This window comes from Lissotriton vulgaris, chromosome 7 (assembly GCF_964263255.1).
Source record: "Lissotriton vulgaris chromosome 7, aLisVul1.2, whole genome shotgun sequence".
NCBI classification, from domain to species: domain Eukaryota; kingdom Metazoa; phylum Chordata; class Amphibia; order Caudata; family Salamandridae; genus Lissotriton; species Lissotriton vulgaris.
In genome coordinates, this window is record NC_141695.1 from 1,399,171,028 (window position 1) to 1,399,187,041 (window position 16,014).

Sequence of the window (16,014 nt, forward strand, 5' to 3'; positions counted from 1 at the left end):
GCATTGACAGTTCTGAAGAGCTTTATATCTGGTGACTGTGTTGATACGCTTCCCCCACTGTCAGGCATTTTGTGAGCACTCTGAGCACTGATGTGATGGTGACTGGGAGCATTTCGAACCGGTAAGGTTTGCCAGGTAGGTTTTTACAGTGAGCTTAATGCACCGGCACACTGGAGCAAGCCTCCATGAGATCCAGAGTTATCATGTGTTCCACCTGCTGTAGTAGAGGAATAACTTCTTGGAGTGTGATCATTTGAGGTGAATAATAGTTACTTATCATTGATCCTAGTGCAGGACAGTCTGAGAGCTCCAACCTTCTAGTGGAACAAACCGCAAACCCACTGTCGCCTTTCTGCAGCTGGAACCTTTTCAATTACTTTCTTCTTCAGTAAGAGAGCCATATAATTTTTTTTAATTCAATCTTTTATTGGCATTTTCAAGGTCCAAACAGAAACATGACAGGCCGCAATAGGTCTTAGATTCGAAGGAGGAATGCAATCAAGCAACCTTACAAGAAAGCAAGGGTCTCGGAGAACTACAATGATTGGGGATCCATGCACAAGTTGATACATCCAAACATTATATAAAAAGCTAATACCATTAGAAATCACCAATATCATCAACAAAAATAAATAATATTGGCTAGTAGGTAGGAGGAACCTCCCCACTGGCATACAGAGAGTAATGAGGAGGTCCAGGAAACATAGTACACATTAACAGCTTTCAGGTGTGCTGCGGTGAGTGAGAAGGTTTATTGTGTATTGTATATGGGGGCAACACCTTGCTGTGCACAACAGTTCAGCAGTTACGTCTCAAGGGAAGGGAGAAGACGGCCCAGGGAGAGATACCTGAGATCAACAGGGAGGAGGGTGAAATTTGTCAAAGAGCTTCTGCACGTATCCTAGAGTGTGATGCCCCATGCCCCATGCCCCATGGAGGCTGCCGATCTAGCACTTGCCTTTTCAACTGCCCATTTATGTCATCCCAAGCCATACTGAGACTTCAGGCGGCTGAGCTGCTTTCCAAGACATAGCTTTCAGCCGTTTAAATAATGCTAATGCTAAGTCCACCATTTTCAAGCAATGCTTAGAGCGTTTCGCACGTTTAGTGATCTCCAATAAACTAAATTCTGGATCCAGAGAAAGCTGTAAATCAATCACTGCAGAGATCTCCATTACTTGGGTCCAGGCGCCGGCCAGAGGTGGGCACTTCCACACCGTCTGTAGAAATGTGGCATCTGTATATCTGCCCCTAGGGCAAATGGAAAGAGTTACTGGAAACATCGCATGGTGGCAATGGGGAGAGAGGTATGTTTGATGGAAGTAGTTTAATTGTGTAAATTTAAGGCGCGTGCTACGGGATACCCACTTGTTGTGGCCTGAAACCATTGTCCAGTGTTTGTCCGAGAAAACTGTGCCCAAGCCCATCTCCCATCTTGTCTTGCCTTTGGGTGTCTGGCACATACCTGGTACTAGAAGGAGAGAGCCATGTCATCTGTATCTCTTGACAAAGTTGTTTGATCAGAAACACATAGAGTTCACTTTTTGGGGTGTTTTCCTGGGTGTTTACATTTGGTTTGGTTTCATAATTGCTTGCCTAACTCCTCAATCTTTTACTGGGTTCAAGAAGGGGAAGAGACAACCATGGAGGTGGGTTAAAGAGGAAAATACTTTATTTAAATTAGGTTTTGCAATCCTGCCTCCTGGACATGGCTAAATATCATTAAGGCACGGATCACATTGGTAGGTGCGCAAATTACAGGTATCTGCAAAGGAGCTCTTTACACATATCAAAATGGAGGAATAACATTTTCTTTTTGTTTTATTTCCCATTCTAAGTAATTAAGTCAACGGTGCACATTGCAAACCTTGCAAAATTTACACCCAAAATGTGTGTCTTGAATGTGATCACGCCCCGTGAAAAGCACTGTGATGAGGAAGACATGGACTGAGATTATTGGAGATTTTTTATTAAAGCTAAGTGAAAAGATTATTAGAGTACTTCCAGAGTTTGGGAAATTTAGGAAGGTCTCTCTCATGATTGTTTGCTCGACTAAAGATATTTCTAACTTGATGTAAGCAAGGAATGTTAAATTGGAACAACTCAAGATCCCAGCACATCAATAATGAGCCAGTCTGGGGCCAATAGGAGCTATGAGAACTATTCCACCCCAAGTGTCAACCCATTTTTGCAGTTTCCAGTGTTTGACTCAGTGTTGCTCAGCTTAATTTTGTTCATACACGGACCACAGAACTACTGACGGGGACATCCAGGTTCAAAGCTTCTGAAGCTGCAGATTTTGCATAGAAATCAGGAGTAGCAATGAACCTGCTACAAATCTAAAATAAGAAACTTTCAAGAAAGTCCATTCCTGCAAACACTTTTGGCCAAAGTTACTGGTTGCAACTCAATGAGAGGCTTCACATGGCACTGAAACATAGGTTGGGGCAGAGGGTTGGCTCTTAAAGCTCATTCCTGAACTCCAGGCCAGACCCTGCCATTTTCTTCTGGTAGTCTTCCTCGAATCGTTCGTTTTGGGCTACGGTAAAGTGGTTCTTCCAATCTCCAGCGATGCCTGTGGAGAGGGCGAGAAATGGAATAATATGGTAATAACAGGGACATCAGATAAGAGACTGCATGGTTCATCCCTTGACACAAAAATATAATTCATTATTATATAACTCAAAAGTTCTCTTTTTCACAGTTTGAAAAGTGTAAGAAATTTTACATTACTGGAATCGAATTGATACTTTTTGACACAGAATAACAATTAGGCACATATTGAAATTGTTCTTAGTGGCTAAAATTGTCTGAAATACTCTGCCCTTCCTCAATATTTAATGTATGCTCGTGTGAAGTGCATAAGCTATTGAAAAGCGTATATATGAAAAATGTGCAGATACCATGGGATGATTTGACAGTAGCTAAGCAACATTTCATTCACCAGAGTCTAAAGTATGAATGTCTTTTTCCGAACAGAATCAATAAAGGATGATAATGCAAATACATTTGATTTTGCTGTTCCCACCAAAATAAAAAATAAATGACAATGGTTTCTTTTCAATGGAGGAACTGCATTGGACCTAGGTAGGATACCGCTGCAATTGTACCGTGTGCAACTGCATGTACACTTTATTACAATGTGCTTTTGTTATCGGAACTCTTTGCCATGGTATAAGTAGGTTAAAGATCTGGTTTGTTCTCTACTTGCTGAGTACTGGAAACTTATTTGACGTTTGGGTGAAAGTTATTATTTGTGTGCAAGGAAAATGTATTTTTCATAGAGTAATGTTGAGATATAGCTTTTTTCCACCTAACCTACGCATCCATATATCCATATACAGTTCGAACTCTGCTCTACATGTAAACAGGACTCCAGTGATTTCGAGCAACTTCTCAATCGCTAGCTGAAACTTCAGAGATTTCAGAAACTGATTGAACATATAGATATTTTAGATGGTAAAATACCTTTCACATGTCAAACCTGCATCCTCTACTACAGTGACCTGTAGCAAAGATGTGTCAGTAACAATGTCTTCTATCTTCAAAATCACTCATTCTAAAACGACAAAGTGACATTCTTCTTCTTTTTAAGGCTATTCAATGGCTGTTCCTATATTTGCTATCTATTGATAAGAAATCTTGCCACTGTCAGGGAAACAAACTGAAATGGCTTCAAGTTCAAAGTCAATGAAATGGTATGGCTGAGTCTGAATGAAGATGAGTGGGAGACCCCTTCTGACAGCTATATATGATTGAAGTTAATTATACACATTTTATGTATTTTCTACTCAGTATAACATGCTAGAATAAGAACAGAGTAGATTTCACAAGTAATCTATTAAGACGTTCTCATGCATGATTGTTCTTTATATTGATAATATACGTTTGTACGCTAAGGTAAATTAAAAAGTGCTACTTAATGAATACCACTTCTAAAGAAATTACATTTTATAAGTTGATGTTTAAGTTTAATTAAGAAAGAAGGCAGACTGAGTTGGCCTAGCGGAAATAGACTAGCTCACCTGAAGGTTAATTGGATCTCTTAAGCTAGCGCAGTAACCCACTGAGCCTCCTTAGTAACAGGAGAGAAGCATTGGTTTTAAAATAAGCTTCATCTTCAGAGCATAGGTCAGGGACTCCCACTTGTCCTCCTAGGTCCACTTCAGTGGGCATGGTGTTGTATATGCATTACATCCCTTTATCTAAATAAACATCCCTTCCACCTATCGGCTGTGAGTGCCTCTATTCTCCACTACACATGGTTATCCAGTTTACTCTCTTCTTTCCCAGACCTGGTCACTCAGTCATATTTCTTTTTTTTAAAAGTTTGAGTTTATTGAAATATTAAGAAGCAGACAAAGAAAATGAAGAAACAATCAAAAGTTACAGCCATATGAAATATATCATATAAATGGAATTAAGAAAAAATATCATTAATCAGCAAGAAAAACAATTTATGCATAGAGAAGAAACATCGTAAGCATAATAATTTAAGCAAATAACAGATTACTAGCTAGTAAAGGTAATAAAAGGCATTGGGAGAATCATGCTGGTTTTTTAACCTCATCTGCTCTAGTTTGGGAAGAATTTGTCGGGGAAGCAACCAAGGACAAATAATTGGTTAAGTGGAGCCATAGAAGATCTCGTTTGATTGCCAGGGAAATGGGAGAGACAAAGTTAGTGTCAAGTCGATGATGAAAACAAACCGCCTTCCACCAAGCACGAAAGGTGACATCATTAGCCTGTTTCCAATTGGAGGTAATGAGATGAAAAGCAATAGCTATTAAAAGGTATATCATTGTGTAATGTTGTGTGGATTGGGGGAAAATAGAAGAAAGAGAGCCTAGAAAAATGTTGGTAAAGGAGAAGGGGGACTGAAATTTAAAAATGTTTTGGATTTGGATCCAAACCAGCTTCCAAAACTGGAATATGGATGGACATTCAAATAGCATATGTTTAAATCAGCAGAAAGACAAGGGCAAGACCAACAAATAGGAGTGTCTGAGGAAAAAGTCGATAAGGCAAGTGGAGTGAATAAAATACGATTATAAATGAAAAATAGGGTTTGAGTGGTGTTGGCAGCCCTAGAGGTTTTATGAAGTTTCGACCAAATCTCAGTCATATTTCTGAAGTCACAGAAAACCGTTAGACGTCTTCACCTGCAGAAACGGCGTGCAGTTCATACCAAGCCCTAGTTCTAATTATTTTACCTCATGGTAACCACACCAGGAGTCTATTCCAGGAAGCACCAGAAGACCAACGTCTCCTCCACGAGGGAATGAATACTGACCCATTCCTTGAGGAATAGGAATGCAGTTCAGGTTCTACTCCTCCTGGAGTCTGCTCCTCGAGCCCACTCTAAAGAGGCCAGAAATACTGCTATGGTTTTCAGCTTGTCCATGGCACTGCACTTAAGTGTGAAGCCGCAAAGGTTTTTCTTCTCATTACCTTTGCAAATGTCTACAAAAAACTTTGAAACTTCATGAAGTTACATGTTTACGCTTTCAGCCTATTTCTTAAAAAATATTAACTTTTGCAACAATTATAGGTACGAAAGATAAATTTGCAGATGGGAATTCTGTACACATCTGCCATTACAAAGAAAAAGTCTACAAAAGTTAGACTTGTAAACAATATTCTGCATACATTTTCCTTCACAGCTGGGTTTAATTAGTCCGACAATGTTCTCAGTGTGTGCATATTCTCGTATGCGCAGGAAAGCTTTTCATGGGTAAAACCAAACGTAAAACAGGTAGACATCGCAAATGGTGAATAGCAAAACTTTGCAAACATGTTCTGGAATAAAAATTTGCACACTGCTAGATCCAAGTACATTGTGAGGACACAGACATCCAGGCCCAGAACTGTTCCTACTCCTGTAGGGATAGCAGAAAGAATACATTCCAGGTGGCTCAGAAATCAAATACTGGTTTATCTTTTACAAGGTTCAAAGTCTAAGTTCATTCCAAGTAGAAAATACATTCATTTCTGATTCTTTTTAACTCTCCAGACAGACTTTTCCCTGACTCCATATCAGGGAGCACAAAGATCTTGGTTGTTTTCTCTTCCAGAAGGTTACAGGAAGAAAATGAAAATATAAAAACAAGTATATCCCACGAGTAGAACACGAATCTTACTCAACAGCTAGAAAAGATATCGCTGTACTACATATTTTTGTCCCCTTCTGTGTAAATCCTACTGTGCAGGCGTCACCTAAAGGTTGTGCTTTATTAAAAGTAAGTGTTTGTCATCGAGACAGGCTTCAACTAATGAGTGTGAACAATACGTCTTGTGATTCGGTTGTGGTTTGCGGAAAAGTGATTTTGGTTCTTGTGTGCATTCTATGTCAGCTGGTTGCGAATTTCTTATAATGAGGAGTTAGGCTTGTCAGCCAGTCATCATCTTTATTCGATCATATTAAACATAATCATAAAAGCACATATAAAAACCTCAATAAAAAGATATTGTTGCAGAATATTATTCTTTAAAATTCCAAATATTTCTTCGCAAACCTGGAATGAGATGAGAATACATAAAAGTATAAAAGAATAAGACATTTCATATCGTGGATCTAATTACATTATGGTTACTAATCGAACCCAGTGGACTACATATCATCCCCTTCCTTTTCCTCATGCAAGTCCATAAAAATGTTGCTACAGAGTAGCACACCAAAGCGTCGGGCAGTGTTTTTTAAAAGAATAGTGCTACCCGACACTGCTTAAAGCACTTTTTCTTTAAAATTGGTTTCAGATGGGCTTCCCTTTCGCTCTCATAGAGCCCGCAGAAAATAACCAGATGCAGTTCAGTTTGGGGTGATGAATTGTGAAATGGGCACATACTAAGATTGGAGTGATTATACGTTTTTTCAGGATAACCGAGCATTAAGGGAATCAAATTAGTGCGGAATCTTTACAATATAAATCTGTATTGCGCGCTATTTATATTGGCTAAGTAGGAGAAATTTCCCTCCATTAGTGGTGGGTTAAGGTGATAAACCTTTGCTGCACGTTTCTCTTTATAGTATTCCCTACGCTCTTATTCAGCCATCAACGTAAAGATAGAAATGACTTTCTGCTTAGACACCTTCTTACAAGCCAGGGGATCTTTAAAAAGTCTTTGAGTCCTTTGGACCAGATGTAGGTCACCAAATACCGGTCGCTAATGGCCGATTTCGGCCGTTACCGACCAGTATTTGGTGTCTGAGATGTAGGGGGCCTTAAAATTACAGATTCTGTAAATTTACCGATTCGGTAAAATACCTAATCGGTAAATATACAGAATCGGTAAATCTAAATGTAGGTGGCACTGAAAACAGTGCCACAGGCCTTTAAGAATTCGTTATTTACCATCAAATACTATTTGATGGTAAATAACGAATTCCTGTGTACATGCACATCTGTGCATGTACACCTGTGCCATGTGGCACACATACATGCCCTAAGGGCATATATGTGTGTCACATGGCACACAAGCCTGAATCAGGGGTGCAACAGGGTGTCAAAGTGACACCCTGTCCCCCTTGGCAATTCGGTAATTTTACCGAATCGGTATTTACCGATTCAGTAATTGCCATTGGTTCCTATGGGCCTCAAGGCCCATAGGAATCAATGGCAATTACCGAATCGGTAAATACCGATTCGGTAATTACCGAATTTTAAAGATTCGGTAAATAATTCGGTAAAAATACCTACATAGCATTTACCGATTTGTAAATACCGAATCGGTAAAATTCGGTATTTACGAATCGGTAAATGTCATTTACCTACATCTAGCCCTATGTCTTTTAAAACTGACTCCACGTAGCTTAGCCACTTAGATCTTTTCCAGTTGTCCATCTCTAAACAGCACTTAATTACCATTTGGGTCAGAGGTACTGTATCTCTTCTCCATACAGAATGCCATAGGAGAAGTGTGGCTAGTTGTATATGATCTAATATGTAAGGGAGGGTCAATTCCGTATGTAAAATCCCCCTCATAAAAGACAAAGGAAGGCCCACTACAGATTTAAAAAATGTATCTTCGATAATTTGTAGTGGTGTAGATGCGACCGTACCCCAGACCTCTGCTCCATAGGTCACGGCTGCTTTCACTCTAGCCTGGTATATGTTTTTAATTGGCAGTACGGGTTTAGCACCAAGTTTGTTTGCAAAAGATTTTACGGCAGTGATAACCCTCTCCATCACCAGCCTCCTTCCTTCCATCAGTTTTGTCCATGACAGATCTATATCGAAAAGGATACCTAAATAGGGGAAAGAGTCTACGACCTCAATTTTTCCTGAATCCGCGCTAAAATGAGGGACTTAGTCTCTTTTAGTACCCCCAGCTATAATTATAAAAGACTTCGATTGATTTACTTTTAGCTGTAAGGAGTTCATAAAAGAGGCATACACTTTTATAAGCCTTTGTAGCCTGATCCCCGTTCTGGCAATTAAAACTGCATAATGTGCATAGGACAGTATCGGTAAAATGTGGTTTTCGCAGAGGGGAACATCCTTATCAGCCACTGTGAGTTCCTTCTCCACTCCATTTGTATATAAGGAGAAGAGAAATGGGGCTAGTACGCAGCCCTGTCTTACTCCATTGGAAATTTTAAAAAGGCGTGTGCAATCTCCCGATTTAGTGTAACGCAATGAAGCCGTTGCATGTACATACGATTGCCTAATAAAATGTAAGATAGCGCGTTCAATCCCCATCATCTCCATTATGTCCTATAATTTATCATGGACCACGCAGTTGAACGCCGCGCTAAGGTCCATGAACGCCATGTATAATATGCCATCTTTTATGCTGCTGTATTTTTCAATGGTCAATGCTAAATTCAAGCATTGGTCCACAGTACCCCTTAGGCTTGTAAAATTCCACCAAAACCCTGTGCAAAGGAGATTATTAGGCCTTTAGTTCAGCAGGGATGCAAGCGCCTCTACCAGAATTTGCTAAATATCTTAATTTAGGTGTGGTGTGATTCACTCTCTCATTTTTACAGTATCCCCCAGTCTTTGAAATTCAACCTTTATCGGCTGGATAGTGTGTTTTCCTAGAGAAAGAGAATCGGAAAGAATGCTGGATCTGGTGAAGATCCACCAGCGACCTGTTTGACGGTGATCTGTGTGAGGGTATATGCCGATCTGGTATCACAAGGATCACTAAAGATGAAGAAGAAAAAATAAGAGAACAAGCAACACTTAAAAACATCCTCACCTTTCCTCATGAATGGCGAGATGGTGTGGTCCATGATGTGCTTTGGTGTCAATGAGTAATTGGCCATTGGGTTTGACTTCATCTCTTGGAAGCTTGTGAGGTGAACAATCTTCTCCAGAGCTTCCTCGCTCATGCTGTTCTCCAAGAATTGCAGAATCCTCCGGATCTCACGCTTTGGGTCCTGTGGGGTTGAGGAAGACAGATGGACAGGTTGCTTTCAGGGTAGCAGACAGAAACCAGGGTTTGGGAACGATCAATCAATGTGAGAGCACATCGCCAGCCTCACCTCTTTCATGTCTTCATAGAAGAGATAGAGGATTCGACATTTGTTTTGTTTCTCCCACCATCCTTTCACGTGGTCATACCAGGAGCCAAAGACAACTGCATGGGACCAAAGTCAGAACATGAGGTGGAGACATGGAGAGATAGTAAAACAGAAAGAGGCACCTTCCATAAATGCTAGCTAAACAGAAAGCAAGAGCCGCATGCCAATGTCAAATTACAAAAAACACAGTTGATGGACAGAATGTAGAACAATGTCATACATTCACCCCAGTACAAGGATCTGGGCCTAAATCCATCGTTTTTTTGCACTCCACATCACCCTGGGTTAGACACTGGCTATATGTATATCAGCTCTGACCCTGTGCCTCATGGGAACAGTCCAGTCCGAACTACCAAGCCATGTCTTTCCCAGACCGGAATCAAGCATCCAAGGACCGGTTTCTGGCTATCAGCCTTCATCAGCCTGGATAGCTTGACTCCAGTGGTGTGGAGAGCCTGGGACTCACGTCTGAGTATACCCAGCACACTCGGGGTGAAAATTGCAAAAAACACAGTTGATGGACAGAATGTAGAACAATGTCATACATTCACCCCAGTACAAGGATCTGGGCCTAAATCCATCGTGTCAAATTACAGCACATGGCATAACAAAAGCTCATTGTTAGAGACAAGTGGTGGAAGAGAAATGTGCACAGAGAACGAAATAAGTGAGAGATGGGGAGACATAAGAAAATTGTTGGGTAAATTATAAGAGAGTATAATGAGGAAAGAGTTCGCAACTAAGTCAAGGGGAGGTCAGTAGTGAGGATGTGAGAAGGGCAGTAACTTTCACAAGTAAGAGGAGGCAATGAAGTAAGGAAAACTACGTAGCACCCATTGAGGGAACGTCATAATAGCATACACCAATCAACAAGCGCACTATTGTTACATAGTTGTTACATATTGTTTTTTAATTGGTGCATCGTCTTAGGTCAGGTAACTTCCTCTTTTGAAATATTGTCACATCTTTGCAAGGCAGCCATATAATCGTTAGCCTTCTACGCCTGCACGGGTTGTATTGATCAATTGATGGCTACAAATTTATGTCAGTTGTTTCTAATTCATCTTTCTGTGTTGTTTATTGTCAGTATCCTTTACTTTAACACACAGAAAATACATTCGTTCTAAATGTACTTAACAAAAGAATAGAAGAAGCAAAGCATTGAAAATTTAAAGCAAGGAAAACCGAAATGTAAGTCGAAATATACTCATTTTGCAGCACTAGAATTTATTTTAGTGCTGTACAATTGGATTCAGAGCCATGATGTTCGTGAAGAGGGAAGCCAGGGTAGGTGCATTTTAAAATGTTTGTAACTGCTGTTAACTGTGCTTTGGGTATGACAATGTTGGTGAAGGGAGGGGTACCCCTTCATAAAATGTCGTGAAAAAGATAGGATTTACTTGGAATGTTTTCATTAGTGGAGATGAGCTTGTAAAGCTATGGGTGCAGGGAAGATTGAATTAGGGGATGTTACCCTGTTGAATAAGAAACTACTTAAATACATGCTGGTAAAATTAGTGCGTTTTTCTGTTCTGTGCTTTGAATTAGGTGAAACTCTGTTCGGTAGATTCAATTAGGATAATACCATATAACCTACTATTCGTGCAGACTATGTCCTAAGAAAGCCATGGTTTTGGATTCAAGAGGAAATTTACAAAAGAGACAGATTTTGGGAGGAAAATGTTGGGGATATTGAGGACTAGTTGTCCAAGGGAACAGCAAGCCGCGCAAGTCACCGCAAGGATGGTGCAGAGAAGGAGAAGGTGAACTCTGACCCGTCTGACACTTCTTTAAGACTCTTTGGCTGTTCCCGTTGCGCGGGAAAGAGAGGATTTGGCAAAGGGGACTGCAAGCTCCATAAGTCACCACTAAGGAGGGAGAGCAGAGAAGGAGAAAATGACCCCTGACCTCGATGTACTAGAATGCACGTTGGCATTTCCCACTTTGTCGGCGAGCACAGACTGTGTGTGCCTGGGCAAACCCCGGGCCAAGGGCAAGCCCATCTTTCTTCACACATCATTGCCCGAGAAGGCTGGGTTCGGCCACTGTCCTTGGCTTCTTTTTTCAGTTCGTAGTAGACCTCTAAAATATTATAAAGTTCCTGGCACACAAGGCATTCGCAGCAGGAAGAAATCCTTCACACATGCCACAGACAGTTACACATTTGATGGCATGGACAATCCGACTGAGGAAGTGGAATCTCAGTTAAGAAGCGATACAAGGGTAACGCTGTGGCAAACAAATGTGAGTCTAAAAGAAAACGGCCACAAAAGTTTCCACCGCAAGGGAAAAAGAATAATATGTTTAAAGAGAAAACGATTTCCAGCCAATACGGTGCTTATGCTACTTCGGATGTTATCTGCACTAACAGATCCGACCTCCTTCAGTCTCTGGAGCGTGAGAACATGGGTCGTCAAGGGGAAAGTGTAGGAGGATGAATACTGGGTCAAAAACGGAAACTGAGCCAATGACTCAATATTTAATATCGGTACCCTTTAAAGGGATTGTGGACCGGGTCGCTTCATTGTTTGGCTTAAAAAATAGTTAACATTGACTGATCAGCTTCACACTTACATTTTGAACGTTCCCCCACACATTCGGCCACCAGTGGGGCAAGAACTAGACACAGCTCATACGATTCCATTCTTATGTCACAGCAGTTTTGCGAACCCACATTCTTGCATTTGAAATGAGATGACTATTGGAGAGAAGTTTCTAAACAAAAAAAGTACCCGCATGTGAATTACGTACAAATGGAACTGAGACCCGTTTCTTCCACAGCACATTGAGATAAGAGATCTGAGGGAGATTTGAGGGATCATACATGTAGTGCTTTCACGCTTGGTAATGGGATGGTGAAAATAAGTATACAGGAGAGGTCTTATCTTGTTAGGGATCATTAGCAGGTTAAGATTGCTCAAAGTACCATATGGTCTTTATGACTGGTGTTCCACGATTAAAATCCAGTGTGAATAAGAATAAAATCTGACTTAAAAACAAAGTAGTGTATATATTAGTAATGTGCATCATTGTTATTCAATCATTCAGCCAGATGTGATGAATGTTAATTGTTGTGTAGATCCAACTAAGAAAGAGACTATATCAAAATGACTCTTTGCGAAGCCAGTCTGGCGAAGGGTTTTCATATACTTGGTCATAGATCTGATCATGCTAAGTGGTCGGAGGTCGGAGGTCGTCAGCTTCAGCAGCACTTAATATTCTCCACTGGCTGCCGGTAAGCAAAAGAATTCTGTTTAAAATTATTTTAATTACCTTCAGGGCATTCCACCAGCGTGGCCCAAAATACCTACTCTATGGGTTCAAAAGATACCATCCGACGCGCTGCCTGAGGTCCGCCAGTCAGAACCTACTCACTCCCCCCCGGTTCAAGCTGGCTACAAAAGGAGGCAAATCCCTTTTTGTATTGGGCACCAAGGCATGGAATAAGCTTCCCCTGTCTCTACGTACATTCTCCTTAGAGGCCCCTTTTAGGAAAGCATTAACAACTTGGATCTTCTCTCTGCCCGCTGCTACATGTAGAACTCTGGTGTAACTGTGGTGTATAATGCAACACACCTTTCCCTCCAACTCTTCCACCTGAGTTGTGCGAGCGCCAAGATACTCCTTGGAGTGAAAGTGCGCGGTAGAAATGTCTCTTACATTACATTTAAAATCTCTCCCCCGACCAGCACATGCCCTCATGCACAATTGGAATCAACGTTAGTTTAAGATTGTTCCTCGCAGAATAATGTATCTAAGGAATCTATGCCATCATGTTGACTCTCAGAGAAAGGGAGTCTGACTGAAAATCATCTGACTGCTATATTGTCTAAGGTTCCTACTTTGTCACATTCTTGCACGGAGGGCGATCACCCTGCCAATCATGAAACAATTACCTTTATGTACAGGGCACTGAGTCAATTATCAATCACATATAATTCATCTAATGATTGAGGTACAGTAGATGTGAATATGTTTAATATATATATATAGGGCGCCTGTGGAGCCCAGTGCGGTATCAGTGCAGGGGGGGTCAAGGAAATACCAGGCTAGAGGAATGGGCGTTTGCGTTAACCACAGTCCTACCCTACTGTCTGCCTCGGGAGGTGGAAGTCCCAAGTCACAAGCAAGTCAATCATGAGCATGCCATTTCAAGGAGAGTGGCAATGATTTGTTGGAATATTTCAGGCTCAAATCTAAACTAGGTGATCATGACTCAGGTAATTTTTCAAGAGAGTTTGGCTACACAGGGATATGACAGACTGGGCTATACTCACTTTCAAGTCTTTTAAGTTGGAAATCCAGGTATAGATAGACCCTCAGTGGGATTATGTGTGAGGACAAAAAAAATCATTGTCTTGCCGTTTCAAGCTAATTTTTGCTGTCTCGTCAGACCTGCTGGCTCTTAAAACTGTTTCTAAAGAACAGAAGTCTATTCTTCAGTGTAATATATTCAATCAAGGCACTGGTAGGTCAATGGAACCAAGGACTTTAAATCTACTTGAAAGTCTCCTAACAAAGTAAAGTGAATATTTTTTATTTATTAATTGTGGAGCTTTTAGCACAACTTTTGAGCCTTCTGGGCTACTCAGGGAGGTTGGAAAAGAGGAGGGCACCCATTGGGGCATTCCAAAATAGACTGCTCCTCTCAAAACTCATTTCACTACGTCTGTGTTACAACTTATTGATATTTCACTTTCTCCCAGTGTTTGTGTATGTAATGGCCATTCCCTCTTAGATGTGGATGGAGTTGCAGCTTTTAAGAGAGGCTCCTACAGGAGCAATATCGACTACACGTTGCTAGACACTCAACTATGCAGTAAAATGGTTGACATCCAGTTGATGTCGAGACATGAGAGTGACCATGATCCGCTGTATCTGTATTCAACAGACCGGATATCCGGGATTGCTCTGGGACTCTTTGTTCAGCTGTTCATTACATATGATACAGTGGTTACTAAATATGAGGAGTGTAACATGGGCAAAGGTCATCAGTGATTCCATGACTATTCAGTATATATATATATATTCACTGAAAAAACCATAGGTTATAGACCATATATAGTTAGGAATTAGCATTTACAAAACCTTATTTTACTCACACAAAACCATTGATATTCGCATATATAGTTAGTTGCACTAACTATTTATCGCGCACCCGCAATCCACTGCTGATTATGTCACATATTACATCATTCATGACATGGTCAGTGACATCACTGATGACATCACTGATGACATCACTGATGACATCAGACATCACTGATGACATCACTGATGACATCTCAAATGACATCACTGTTGACATCACTGATGACATCTCAAATGACATCACTGATGACATCACTGATGACATCTCATTTGACATTACTGATCACATCACTGATGACATCATTCATGTGATTATACGATGAACCTCTTCAGACTCTAATATAACCTTAGATACACTCAGTGTAAACAGACACTCACAGACTGTCACTCATCCATGGAGTTACTCACACACCTAGTCAGTCATGCAAAGAATCAATCACACCTCCATTTCCTCAACTATACAGTTATACACACCTTACTTATTCAAACATATACTAACACATATTTACTCTCTTATACAGTCCCTGATACAAGTTCACAATGATCCATATAGCCACTCACACATTCACTGGCTCTTATGCACAGTTATTTATATATGTCAACTCTCACATGTACTGTGTTTTACATATGTACTTACTTTGACATGTAGCACTGAGATATCCATTCACTCACCAATACACTCATGCACACAGTCAACCGCCCATACAGCTGTTTCCACATGCACTTTTGAACCCATACATCTAGTGAATCAACTGCTCACACATCTATGCACAGAGTCATACACCTCCCAGCCACCCACACACACACTCAGTCTCCCATACAAATACTTGGGCAACCAATCAATAACCCATATAGTTACTCATATAGCTACTGATCAACACATGCAGCAGTTTACAGAACAACAGACATAATGATGCACAAATTAAGACAGTTTAGTCACTAACCCATGCACTCAGTGAGACACATTTAATCACTCACTCATACAGTCAGTCATGCACCTACTAAATCCTTCATCCAGACACTTATACATCCACTCATTCTTCAATATGTAAGACATATTTTAACTTTACAGAAACATACAGTCACTGGATGTTGTCATCAGTGATGTCATCAGTGATGTCACCGACCATGTCATGAATGATGTAATATGTGACATGATCAGCAGTGGATTGCGGGTGCGCGATATATAGTTTGTGCAACTAACTATATATGCGAATTTCAATGGTTTTGTGTGAGTAAAATAAGGTTTTGTAAATGCTAATTCCTAACTAGATATGGTCTATAACCTATGGTTTTTTCAGTGAATTTTCAAGGTTTGGTAAATGCTAATTCCTAACTGTATATGGTCTATAACCTATGGTTTTTTCAGTGAATTTCAATGGTTTTTTAATAGC

At 40.5% G+C, this 16,014-nt stretch overlaps 1 protein-coding gene across 7 annotated transcripts in view; it reads right to left on the minus strand.

The window, feature by feature from the left end:
- Positions 1-405: 405 nt before the first annotated feature.
- The window catches only part of LOC147705718 (sulfotransferase 1 family member D1-like), a 190,102-nt gene continuing 174,493 nt past the window's right edge, over positions 406-16,014 (minus strand). For all 7 annotated transcript variants that reach the window (XM_086932145.1, XM_086932149.1, XM_086932146.1 and 4 more), the window contains 3 exons: positions 9,491-9,585; positions 9,205-9,385; positions 406-2,575 (listed from right to left, as the gene is read on the minus strand). In XM_086932145.1, coding sequence (XP_086788271.1) covers positions 2,463-2,575; positions 9,205-9,385; positions 9,491-9,585 — 389 coding nt within the window. In that variant the 3' untranslated portion in view covers positions 406-2,462. The remainder of the gene's footprint in view (positions 2,576-9,204; positions 9,386-9,490; positions 9,586-16,014) is intronic.